This window comes from Mobula hypostoma, chromosome 5 (genome assembly GCF_963921235.1).
Source record: "Mobula hypostoma chromosome 5, sMobHyp1.1, whole genome shotgun sequence".
Lineage (NCBI taxonomy): Eukaryota > Metazoa > Chordata > Chondrichthyes > Myliobatiformes > Myliobatidae > Mobula > Mobula hypostoma.
The window spans coordinates 111,703,772-111,717,349 of record NC_086101.1 but is presented as its reverse complement, the minus strand read 5'-3'; the positions used below and the strand labels follow the sequence as shown (position 1 = coordinate 111,717,349).

The 13,578-nt window shown below is 45.0% G+C and overlaps 1 protein-coding gene across 4 annotated transcripts in view; it reads right to left on the bottom strand.

Annotated features, from left to right (window-relative positions):
* Positions 1–13,578, bottom strand: part of LOC134346918 (polyunsaturated fatty acid 5-lipoxygenase-like) — an 80,414-nt gene that overhangs the window by 14,300 nt on the left and 52,536 nt on the right. For all 4 annotated transcript variants that reach the window (XM_063048765.1, XM_063048766.1, XM_063048767.1 and 1 more), the window contains 3 exons: positions 10,573–10,694; positions 3,265–3,365; positions 1,399–1,569 (listed from right to left, as the gene is read on the bottom strand). In XM_063048765.1, the coding sequence (XP_062904835.1) occupies positions 1,399–1,569; positions 3,265–3,365; positions 10,573–10,694 (394 nt within the window). The remainder of the gene's footprint in view (positions 1–1,398; positions 1,570–3,264; positions 3,366–10,572; positions 10,695–13,578) is intronic.

Below are 13,578 nucleotides of genomic sequence, written 5' to 3'. Positions count from 1 at the left end.
ATCTAGGTTTTACATCATCTTGTATGTCATCTGTTATGTCCCAAGTCATAACATGCATGAAAATTGAGAAACTTAGTTTGTTGGAAGGTGATGCATGTCTTTATTTATTGCAGCAGCATCAGATTGAAAGTGACCATCAATACAAAATGCTTGAGCCAACCGTTTCACATATTCTTTGAATGCAGTGTCATGTTTACCAATGCTTCTGAACATTGATGGAGGAAAGGTTTGTGGCATGGTGGAGGACGGGGAGGGTGGAAACGGGAGTGAGGAGCGAGAGGGTAGGGGAGAATGAGGAGTCCAAGGGGAGGGAAGAATGAGGGGGAGGGTGGAAGAGGGAGAGTGAGTGAAGGAGAGAAGGTAGATAGAGGGGAGGGGCCACAGAAAGGGAGAAAGAGGGAGACAAGGGGGGAGAGGAAAGAGAAGGGAGAGGAAGAGGAGGAAGGGGAAAGTGAAGGGAGAGTGAGGAGAAGGGAAGAGGGAGAACATGGAGAGGAAAAGAGAAGGAGAGGAGGAGGTGAGGCGAGAGAGTGATAGGAGACAAAGGAGAGGGGATAGGGTGGGGGAAAGGGAGAGGAAAGAGTGGGAAGAGGGGAAAGGGGGGAGGTCCAGAAGGAGAAGTGTGGGAAGCAGGAAGAGTAAGGGGAGTGGGGAGAGGAAAGAGGAGAGAAAGTTAAGAAGGTAAGGGGAAGGGAAGGGTGAGATGGAAAAGAATGATTGGAGCGGGAGGGAGATGGATGGGAAGGGTAGCAATGGGAGGGGTGGAGAGGACGCAGGAAGGGGGTAGTGATCATATTGATGTACCGTTCCCAGTCTGATGGCCAACATGCCAAGCAGGGTGTGGACGATCGGCATGAGTGATTGAGGGCAGCCCACTCCTCTCCCACAGTTCCTCTGCCCTCCTGATAAAGCCTCACAGCCCTAGAACATGATCTATGTGTTGATACAACAGGTGTGTAGCCAAGCATCCATGAGTGAGCTAACATGGGAATTTCCACATTGTTTACACATGCTGCAGGAAATATACACATGCGCACATACATACACACAAGTACACACCTACTTTCACACATGTGTACAGAGATACATAAACAGTACAACATGCAGACACATACAGAGTATTCATGAACACACATAAATACGTGGAGATACACACATGCACACACTCATGTACAGTAGATACACACATTGTGTGACAGACATTCACACACACACACACACACACACACACACACACACAGACACACACACACACACGTAGAGAGAGACACACATTCGTATATAAACACAAACATGTGGATACACATTTACAGACAGACACGTGCATATATACAGACATGTAGACACACATATATACACCTATATACAGACATGCACACACATAGCTGCACTGCCCACCTTGTTGGGTAAAGGCCGACTCAGGTGCCATGCGAACGCCATCTGAAGAGCGGACTGACTCATATCGGGTAGCGTGTCCATGAGCTGCTCGATTGAGAGGTCTTCCTTGGAGGAGGGTGGAGGCTTCCTCATGGTGCAAGGCGAGTTTGGCACCCAGCAGCTCCAATCATACTGTCAGGGGCAAGGTCAAAATTCAAGGGTCAGAGAGTAATGGTGAAATAGCATGAAAACTACAGATGCTGGAAACCTGAGACAAAATAAAAAACATGCTGGAAATGCTCATCAGATCAGGCAGCATCTGTGGAGAGAGAAACTCAGTTGATGTATTCAGGTTCTAATCAAAGGTCATAGAACTAATTAGCATCATTCCTCCTTCTGTAGATGCTCCGGAGTGTTTCTGGTGCTTTTTGCTTTGATTAGTTTTAATTTGGAGAGAAGATGTGGGCAGAGATGGGTTAAGATTTTTAAGATAAGATTAGCTTTACTTGTCACATGTACATCAAAACATCGACAAATACAGCAGAAAGGCATCATTTGCTACAATGACCAACACAGTCCAAGTGTCGCCAAGCTTCCAGTACTAACATAGGATGCGCACAGTTTGCCAACCCCAGCCCAAACCCTGAACATCTTTGCAATGTGGGAAGAAACCGGAGCACCTGGAGGAAACCCACATGGTCACAGGGAGACGTACAGACTCCTTACAGACAGTGTCGGAATTGAACCCGAGTCGCGGGTGCTGTAATAGCATTACATTAACTGCTGTGCTACTGTGCTAGCCTATGGATGTGGGCAGGAATGGATAGGACAAAGTGGGTATACGTGATAGGACAGGTTAAGTAAGTACAAGTTGTTAATGGTGTAGTTAGAGGGTGATAAAGAAGTGGGCTCTGTTGCAGATAGTAGGTCAGGGTGTTCAACAGAACATGGAAGATAGCCGATCCAAAGAAGGAGGAGCGGGGAAGCAAGAGGCAGCAGGTGACTGGTGGACCAAGGAGGGGTGAAGAATGATGAACAGTTGAATGAGGGGGAGGAATGGTGTTGGGGATCGGGGCAAGTGGATGAGATGGAGCCAGACAAGGGGCAGATGGAGCCAAATGAGGGGAGAGTGATGGGGGAGGTGCAAGTTGGCTGGATGTGATAAATGGGAACACAAAGTTTACCAGTGCAAGGTAAGGAATGTGATAATGAATACCATTAGGGGTAAGATGTAGGGCAGCTGGAACCAGATGGGGAAGGGATGGAGTGGGTGAAATGTGTGGATGACATGTGGATCAAACCAGGAGGGGGAGAGGGCAAAAAGTGGCTGATAATCTCCATATTCCAGCCGGTAACCTCTTGTGTTTAACCATCACTTTAAATTCGTACCTCTTGGTGTTCGTCTGGGGAAGAGAAGCCCTTCTCATTGACACTCCAAAGGCTTCTACTGAGGCAGGAATCCATCCCACCCCAGGACACTGGATAGCAGGCTCGATCCCTCAGCTCTGATTGACCTGTCTGTCAACAGTCAACCCTGCGATGTATGCAAGGTGCAAGAACAACAGTAGAGTGGCATGATGAAATGTTTTTACTGAGTTATGTTAGTGACGTGCAACTTACAGTGTGGCAGCTACAAAATGGGCCCACAGAGATGAAAGACCCACGCACTCGAATGCCCAATCAATTTACTGCAGGATCAATTGACTGCATGTGGACTTGCCACCTTCTTGTAATTGATCTGTTATGATTCCCGATTCTTGCCCCTTGCCCTGAATATTGCTCAGCATCTGCACCCTCACACAAAGGTCAACCTGGAACAGGTGATGGTCTGGATCCCTCCAGTGTGGAGAGGTTGAAGGATATTCCAGGATGAGATGGAGCCCTTACCTGACCATTGTTCACCGCAGCGTGCTGGGCAGAAGCGATGAAGATCACCGTGGTGAGGAATTTGAACAGCTCCTCCCTGGTCAGAAAGCTTGTCGGGATGCCTGAAGCCAATATGGACAGGGTTAGATGCTGGACATGAACAAAATGCCGCAGGAGAGTCACTGTATGAACTTCGTAGTTAGATCAGACATAGTGGACATTGGAAATACTGCCAGTGAGGATGGGTTCAGGGGCTCTATTGTGTTCTTTGTGTGAGATGCAGGGAATCTGGGAGACCTCGAGCCTCCCGGATAACCACATCTGCACCAGATGTACCGAGCTGCAGCTCCTCAGAGAACATATTAAGGAAATGATAAAGCAGCTCGATGACTTTTGGCTCATGGGAAACTGTGGAAGTGATAGATAGGAGCTACATGGAGGTGGTCACCCCTAAGCTGCAAGAGGTAGGAAGCTGGGTGGCTTTCATAACAGGGTACGGAAATGGGCAGAGAGTGCCGAGTACCTCTGTGGCCGTTCCCCTCAATAATAAGTCACACCACTTTGGATCCTATTGGTGGTGGGGGGTTGCTACCAGGAGGAGCTGCAGTAATCGGGTCTCTGGCATTGAACCTGGTGCTGTGGCTCAGTAGGGAAGTGGGGAGAGGAGGATTCCATAGTTAGAGGAGTAGACATGAGATACTGTGGATTCAATAGAAACACCCGGTGATATTTTGCCTCACAGGTACCAGGGTCAGGGACATCTTGGATTGGGTCCACAGCATTCTGAAGAGGGAGGGAGAGCAGCCAGAAGCCTTGATATAAACTGGTACCAATGATATAGGTAACAAAAGAGAGGAGGTCCAGAAGAGAGAAGTTAAGGAGCCAGGTAGAAAGCTGAAAAGCAGGACCTTCAGGATAGTATTCTCTGGATTGCTGCCTGCGCTGAGCACCAGTGAGGGTAAGAGTATGATGACTTGGCAGAGGAATGTGTGGCTAAGAAATTGGTGCAGCGGCAGGGCTTCAGATTTCTGATCATTGGGATTTCCTCTGGGGGAGGTATGATGTGAACAAAAGGGACAGATTACGCCTGAACTTGAAGGGGACCAATATCCTTGCAGGCTGATTTCTAGAACTATTGGGGTGGGATTAAACTGATTTGGCATGGGGATGGGAAACTGGGTGATACATTTGAAGACAGGGCATTTGGTATGCAGGCGAATGCAGTGTGTAGTGAGACTGTCAGGAAGGACAGGCAGATAATAGGGCAAAATTTCAGTCAGTGGAATGAGATGTAGGGTAATGGGGGGAGGTGGATATCGAGAAGTGTGATAGATACAGGACTGTAGGTGTTACATTTGGATACACACAGTATGCAAAATAAAGGGGACGATCTTGTAGCGCAGTTAGGAATTGGCAGGTATGACATTTCAGAGGTATGACATTGGCAGGTATGACATTTCAGACATCACTGAGTCGTGGCTGAAAGAAGATTATTGTTGGGAGCTTAACATCCATGAATTTATATTGTATTGAAAGGGCAGGCAGGTAAGCAGAGAGGGGTGACATAGTTCTGTTGGTAGTAAAATAAATCAACTCCTTAGGAAGAGGTAACATAGAATTTGAAGATGTAGAATAATTGTGGCTAGAGTTAAGGAACTGCAAGGGGAAAAATAACCTGATGGGAGTTACATACAGGCCTCCAAACAGGAGCCAGGATGTGAGCTACACCTAGAAAAGGCAATCTTATGAAAGTAATGGGCAATTTCAATTTGCAGGCAGATGGGAAATTTAGGTTTTGGATGCCAATAGAGAGAGAATTTGTAGAATGCCTATGAGATTTTTCTAGAGCAGCTTCTGGTTGAGCCCACTAGGGGATTAGTTATTCGAGATTGGCTGCTATGTAATTGACCAGATTTGATGAGGGATCTTAAGGTAAAGGAATCCTTAGGAGCCAGTGATCATAATATGATAGAATTTTCCATGCAATTTGAGAAGGAGAAGCTAAAGTCGGATGCATCAGTATTTCAATGGAGTAAAGGGAACTACAGAGTTGATTGGAAGGGGAAACTAGCAGGGATGACAGCACAATAGCAATGGCTGGAGTTTCTTGGAGCAATTCGGAAGGCACAGGATAGATTCATCCCAAAGAGAAGGTATTCTAAAGGCAGAATGATGCACCGTGTCTGACAAAGGAAGACAAAGCCAACATAAAAGCAAAAGAGAGAGCATATAATACAGCAAAAAGTACTGGGAAGTTAGAGGATTGAGAAGCTTTTAAAGACCAACAAAAAATCACTAGGGCGCAAAAGGATGAAACATTAAGGTAAGCTAGCCAATAATATTAAAGAGGATACCAAAAGATTTATTTTAGATATATAAAGAGTAAAAGAGAGGTGAGTGTAGATATTGGACTGCTGGAAAATGACACAGGAGAAGTAGCAAATGGGGACAAGGAAATGGCAGACGAACTGAATAAATATTTTGCATGAATCTTCACTATGGAAGACACTAACAGTATGCGGATATTCGAGAGTGTCAGGGGGCCTAAGTGAATGCAGTTACTTTTACTAGGAAGAAAGTGCTTGCAGAGCTGGAAGTTCTGAAGGACTAGGTGCATGAGGAATCTGAAAGAGGTCATGATCTTTCATGAATCACTAGATTTGGGCATATTCCTGGAGGACTGGGATATTGCAAATCTCACTCCACATTTCAAGAAGGGAGGGAAGCAGAAGGAAGGAAATTATAGGCCAGTTAGCCTGACCTCGGTGGTTAGGAAATGTTGGTGTCAATTGTTAAGGATGATGTTCAGGGATACTTGAAGGCACATGATAAAATAGGCCAAAGTCAGCATGGTTTCCTTAATGGGAAATCTTTCTTGACAAATCTGTTTGAATATTTGAGGAAATAACAAGCAGGATAGACAAAGGAGAATTGGTGGATGTTGTGTACTTGGATTTTCAAAAGGCCTTTGAAAAGGTGCCACACAGGAAGCTGCTTAGCAAGATAAGAGCCCATGGTATTACAGGAAATATACTAGCATGGACATAGCATTAGTTGATTGGCAGGAGGCAAATATTGGGAATAAAGGGAGCATTTTCTGATTGGCTGTCAGTGACTACTGGTGTTCCACAGGTGTTGGTGTTGGGACCACTTCTCTTTATGTTGTATGTCAATGATTTGGATGACAGAATTGATGGTTTTATGGCCAAGTTTGCTGAGGATACGAAGATAGGTCGAGTGACTGGTAGTGTTGAGGAAGAAGGGAGGCTGCATAAGGACTTCAATTAGGAGAATGGTCAAGGAAGTGACAGTGAAGTGAAGTGTTGGTAGAATCTCAGGTGGTGACAAGAGGGCGTACAGGAGTGAGGTATGCCAACTAGTGAAATGGTGCCGCAGCAACAACCTGGCACTCAATGTCAGTAAGATGAAGTAACTGATTGTGGACTTCAGGAAGGGTAAGACGAAGGAGCACATACCACTGCTCATAGAGGGATCAGAAGTGGAGAGAGTGAACCGCTTCAATTTCCTGGGTGTCAAGATCTCTGAGGATCTAACCTGGTCCCAACATACTGATGTAGTTATAAAGAAGTTAAGACAGCGGCTATACTTTATTAGGAGTTTGAAGAGATTTGGCATGTCAACAAATACACTCAAAAACTTCTATAGTTGTACCATGGAGAGCATTCTGACAGGGTTCATCACTGTCTGGTATGGAGGGGCTACTAAACAGGACGGGAAGAAGCTACAGAGGGTTGTAAATCTAGTCAGCTCCATCTTGGGCACGAGCCTACAAAGTACCCAGGACATTTTTAGGGAACGGTGTCTGAGAAAGGCAGTGTCCATTATTAAGGATCCCCAGCACCCAGGGCATGCCCTTTTCTCACTGTTACCATCAGGTAGGAGGTACAGAAGCCTGAAGGCACATACTCAGCGATTCAGGAATAGCTTCTTCCCCTCTGCCATCCGATTCCTAAATGGACAATGAAGCTTTTGACACTACCTCACTTTTTTTATTACACAGTATTTCTGTTTTTGCACATTCCTTTAAATCTATTCAATATATTTAATTGATTTACTTGTTTATTTATTGTTATGTTTTATTTAATGTATTATTTTTTTCTCTCTCTGCTAGATGATGTATTGCATTGAACTGCTGCTGCTAAGTTAACAAATTTCATGTCAAATGCCGGTGATAATAAACCTGATTCTGATTCTGATTCTGAAGTAGAATATAGTGTTGGGAAGTGTATTGTCATATGCTTTGGTAGAAAGAATAAACGAGTAGACTATGTTCTAAACGGGGAGAAAATTAAAAGATATCCAAGGTGCAAAGGAATGCAGGGTCATGCAGGATTCCCTAAAGGTTAACTTGCATGTTAAGTCAGTGGTGAGGAAGGCTGGCATCATTCTGAAAACCAGAATATAAAAATGAGGATGTAATGCTGAGGCTTTATAAGGCATTAGAGAGCCCTCACTTAGAGTAGTGTGAGCCATTTTGGGCCCTTTATCTAAGGATATGCTGATATTGGAGGGTCTTTAAAGGGGGTTCACGAAAATGATTTCAGGATTGAAATGCTTGTCATATTGTATATGAGGTGTTGGATGGGTTTGGGTCTCTGCTTGGAATTTAGAACACTGAAGGGGGTCTCATTGAAAACAACCAAGTTTTGAAAGGCCTAGGGTAGATGTGGAGAGAATGTTTATAGTGAGGGAGCCTTGGACCAGAGGGTAAAACTTCAGAATAGAGGGATGTCCATTTAGAAAGAAGATTAGGAGGGAGTTCCTTACCCAGAGGGTGGTGAATCTGTGGAATTCATTGCCACAACTGGCTGTGGAGTCTGGTCACTGAGTGTATTTAAAGTGGAGGTTGATAGATTCTTGATAAGTCAGGGCGGGAAGGGTTACAGGGAGAAGGCTCAAGAATGGGATTGAGAGGGAGATGGATCAGCCATGATGAAATGGGGGAGCAGACTCGATGGGCTGAGTTGCCTAAATCTGGTCCAATATTTTATGGTCATATAGTTATAATCCTGCACTTTACTGCTTAACTGCAGTGCACTCTCTGTACCCTTGACACTTTATTCTGCATTGTTATTACACATAATACCACCCATTACACCAGTGCTGTTTTGGGTAGCAATAAAGGTCCTCCATCTCAGGTGGTGTTCAGGGCTTCCTTCATCATATCAGTCACTCGGTTTTCGCTACTGTCAATCATGCAAGTCCCAGGTGGAGACTCAGAAATACCGTCACACTCAGATGTAGAAGGAATCTTACTGCTGTTTCTGTAACAATTTTGTTTTACCAGTCAAGGTTGTTAGCCCTGAACTGAACCTCTGAACCTGGAGGACTGGTGGACCACTCTCCATCTTGCTTCTACCCTTTGAACTGTCTGGTATGGGTGACCCTACCAAGAGTAAAAACGTAAAGCCCTGTCTCCAGCCAACATCGCTCTCTGGGTCATTGAGGCACGCAAGCCTCCAAACCATGACAAAGTTGAGGTCCTCTTGGAAGTGGATTGTTCTATCTCAATGTACCGTGTATTGCTTTGATCTGAATGAACATTATGCAAGACAAACTTTTCACTCTATTTTGGTACATGTGACAATGGTAAACCAACATCAATACTAACAACACACACAAAATGCTGGAGGAACTCAGCAGGTCAGGCAGCGCCTGTGCAAAGGAATGAACAGTTGACATTGCAGGTTGAGACCATTCATGACCCTAAACTTTGTTTATTCCTCTGTGTAGATGCTGCTTGACCTGCTGAGTTCCTCCAGCATTTTGTGTGTATTACTCTCGATTTTCAACATCTCGTGTGTTTACCAATACCAACAATCCTCTGTGATTTCCATTTTGTTCTTCTCATTTTCCCATCAGCTTCCTGCAGATTCTACCCTTCATCAAAGCACTTGCACATGACTCCAGACCCAGCCCAGTAATTTTCAGTGGTCAATTGGTCTACCAGCCCTCTCATGCTTGGGACATGGGTTGAAAACAGGACACCTTCAGTGCTGCAGCTAGTAAAGCTGCCACAATCCAGCTCCAGAGAAGCAGGTTTGATCCCAAGGTGCTCCTGTTTCTAAACTAGTACGTGGGTGAGGGGTAGAACCTGGGGAAAATAAATTGAGATAAGTGTAAAAGTGTGCTTGACTGTCAGCAGAAACTGAATGGGACAAAGTCTTGGGTCTTGGGCAAGTTTGATCGTTGAGATTTGTGAATTAGACTTGTTTTTAGAGGACTCTGCAGTTCATGTTATATGGGTTTCTGGTTACTCCTTTTTATTCCTATTTTGCGTGATTTTGACTGGGATGGACTGGCTTTGCGATCTGCAGCCAATGAATGGCACAATGTTAAACTGAACTGAACATTCCTAGACTGTTTCAAGGATTCTGCGGTTTGATGTTTAATATTCTGTTTATTATTCCCTCACTTTTTGCTGTTTGAATGATTTGTTTTCTTTTGCATGTTGGGTGTTTGACGTTTTCTTTGAACGGGTTCCATGGTGTTTCTTTGTTTTGTGGCTGCCTGTGGGAAGGCAATTCTCAAGGTTTTATACTGCATACATACATTGATAACAAATGTACTTTGAATCTTTGAATCCTTGAAAAGGGTGCATGCTGGTTAGTAAGGACTTAGTGGGCCAAAAGGCCTGTATCAATGCTCCATGATGCATAGACACCCAAGGGAAATCCACTTAGTCACAAAACAGGAAAACTCCACACATGGTCATTACCCAAGGTCAGGATTGAACCCAGGGTTGCTGAGACAGGGAGGCAGTAGCTTTATCACATGCGCCACGGTGCTGCCCTCAGTATCACGGCTACATTTGGATCATCAAGCAGGCATCAGATAGGAAGAAGGAAAAAGTTATGAGCCAAGTACCTGAGCCGCTGGAAAGTGTCCCACAGTCCGGTAGCTGGAAAATTTATGGCCTTAAATAAACCTACTGTAACACGCTGACCCTGAAGTTACAATGAAAACCCCAGGGACAGAGACCAGCCACTCTTCCTCCTCTCCCTTCTACATGACTCCAGACCCAGAACAACAGCTGAGACTTAACCACCACATACCACCGCCCCCACCCCCTGCCCCAGGGGGCAATGAACAATGGGCATTACTGACAGCGTCCTTATCTCAAGAGAGGTAAAACCCTGGTGGTCACTTCATCTCTTGGATCCAGGTTCCAAACAGAGAGGATACAGTGGTTCAGGACAAGATCCATTTTTTGGAGAGGTTGACAATGGGGCATCACCTGGAGCTTCTCTTTTCTCACCTGATTGCTGTCCCTCCCAACTATACCTCAAAACCAGAACTTCCACTCACCAATTCCAGGGAGCTCTGAAAATCCCTCTTGGACCACATCCTTCAGCCAAGCCTGCAACTCCACGTCTTCAAGTACATCGGAGTCACTCTTGTAGTAGAGCCCCATGATGTTCTTCACGTACCTGTGGGACAGAAACATGATTAAGCAGCCCCCTCCATCTTGTCTGTCTGCAAGACCCTTCCCTGAGAAACTCCCCTGTTTAAGTCCTCCTCTGGTCTCTGTCTCAGCCTGGAAATACATTGCTGTTCCTCCATCGTCCATGGGTCCAAACCCCGTGACTCTCTTTCCAACATTACTGTTCACCAGAGGAGTGACATTTAAGCCAGATGTGTGCAGGAGAGCAGAGGGAAGAAGACAACTGGTAAATTTGTGAATTGATAATTAGGTTCATACTGAGGGCAGTGAAAAACTTCTGCTTTGCATGCCATCCATTTCATCACATCAGTACATTGAGGTAGTGCAAGGGAAAAAGCAACAACAGGATGCAGAATAGAGTGTTACACTCACAGAGGAAGTGCAGTGCAGACAGACAACATGATGCAAGGGTCATAACGAGGTAGATTGTGAGGGCAAGGGTCTATCTTATTGTACTGGGATATGTTCAGTAATCTTATAACATCAGGATAGAAGCTGTTGTTGAACCATGCGGTACGTGCTCTCAGACTTTGTACCTTCTGCCCATCTGGGGATGTGGTGGAGTGTGGAAGAGAGAATGTTCAGGGTGGGTGCAGTCTTTGATTATGCTGGCTGTTTACCAAGACAGCTGCAAGTGTGGAAGAGAGATTTTTTTTTCCCTCTCTCACGAATCGAGGTGCATCCGCAAGTCTGCAGTTTTTTCATGGAGTATAGAATTTTGGGTGGAAGGGAACAAAAGGGTTGTGAGGAAATATGTCGAAAAGCTGCGGAGAGTGGACAGTGACCCAGGTGGTAGAAACAAGAGGCAGTTGACATTTTCTAAGGGGGAATGAAAGAGGCACTCGATAAAGAATAATTTGCCACACTGTTGTGAAAGAACAGGCTTATGGGTCTGAAGGAATTGTTCTACCAGCAGAGAATCAATGGACATAATGGCCTTTTTTCTTGCTGTGACAAATTCTCTCATCTCCTTATGCCAAACTTTAGCAACTGGGAGCCAATACGAGCTGCTGAAGGAATTCAGCAGCATCATTGGAGGGACAGGTACAGATTGGCAGGGATGATATTGTGGCCATCACAGAGACCTGGCTAAAGGATTCATGTCTCTGGGAGCTGAACGTCCAAGGATACACGGTGTATCGGAAGGATAGGAAGGTAGGCAGAGGGGGAGGCGTGGCTTTATTGGTAAGAAATGATATTAAATCATTAGAAAGAGGTGATATAGGATCGGAAGGTGCAGAATCTTTATGGGTTGAGCTAAGAAATTGCAGGGGTAAGAGGACCCTGATGGCAGTTATTTATAGGTCTCCAAACAGCTGCAGGGATGTGGACTACAAATTACAACAGGAAATAGAAAAGGCTTGTCAGAAGGGCAGTGTTATGATAATTGTGGGGGATTTTAACATGCGAGCGGATTGGGAAAATTAGGTCGGCACTGGATCTCAAGAGAGAGAATTTGTAGAATGTCTGCGAGATGGCTTTTTAGAACAGCTTGTTGCTGAGCCCACTAGGAGATCGGCTGTACTGGATTGGGTATTGTGTAATGAACCGGAGGTGATTAGAGAGATTGAGATGAAGGAACCCTGAGGAGGCAGTGCTCATAACATGATTGAGTTCACTGTGAAATTTGAAAAAGAGAAGCCGAAATCTGATGTGCCGGTATTTCAGTGGAGTAAAGGAAATTACAGTGGCATGAGAGAGGAACTGGCCAAAGTTGACTGGAAAGGGACACTGGCGGGAAAGACGGCAGAGCAGCAGTGGCTGGAGTTTATGTGAGAAGTGAGGAAGGTGCAAGACAGGTATATTCCAAAAAAGAAGAAATTTTCGAATGGAACAAGGATGCAACCGTGGTTGACAAGAGAAGTCAAAGCCAAAGTTAAAGCAAAGGAGAGGGCGTACAAGGAAGCAAAAATTAGTGGGAAGACAGAGGATTGGGAAGTTTTTAAAACCTTACAAAAGGAAACCAAGAAGGTCATTAAGAGGGAAAAGATTAACTATGAAAGCAAGCTAGCAAATAATATCAAGAAGGATACTAAAAGCTTTTTCAAGTATATAAAGAGTAAAAGACAGGTGAGAATAGATATAGGACTGATAGAAAATGATGCTGGAGAAATTGTAATGGGAGATAAGGAGATGGCAGAGGAACTGAGTGGGTATTTTGCATCAGTCTTCACTGAGGAAGACATCAGCAGTATACTGGACACTCAAGGATGGCAGGGAAGAGAAGTGTGCACAGTCACAATTTCGACAGAGAAAGTACTCAGGACGCTGAATAGTCTAAAGGTAGATAAATCTCCCGGACCAGATGGAATGCACCCTCGTGTTCTGAAGGAAGTAGCTGTGGAGATTGCGGAGGCATTAGCGATGATCTTTCAAAAGTCGATAGATTCTGGCACGGTTCTGGAGGACTGGAAGATTGCAAATGTTACTCTGCTGTTTAAGAAGGGGGCAAGGAAGCAAAAAGGAAATTATAGACCTGTTAGCTTGACATTGGTGGTTGGGAAGTTGTTGGAGTTGATTGTCAAGGATGAGGTTACAGAGTACCTGGAGGCATATGGCAAGATAGGCAGAACTCAGCATGGATTCCTTAAAGGAAAATCCTGCCTGACAAACCTATTACAATTTTTTGATGAAATTACCAGTAGGCTAGACAAGGGAGATGCAATGGATGTTGTATATTTGGATTTTCAGAAGGCCTTTGACATGGTGCCACACATGAGGCTACTTAACAAGATAGGAGCCCATGGAATTACGGGAAAGTTACATACGTGGATAGAGCATTGGCTGATTGGCAGGAAACAGAGAGTGGGAATAAAGGGATCCTATTCTGGTTGGCTGCCGGTTACCGGTGGTTTTCCACAGGGGTCCGT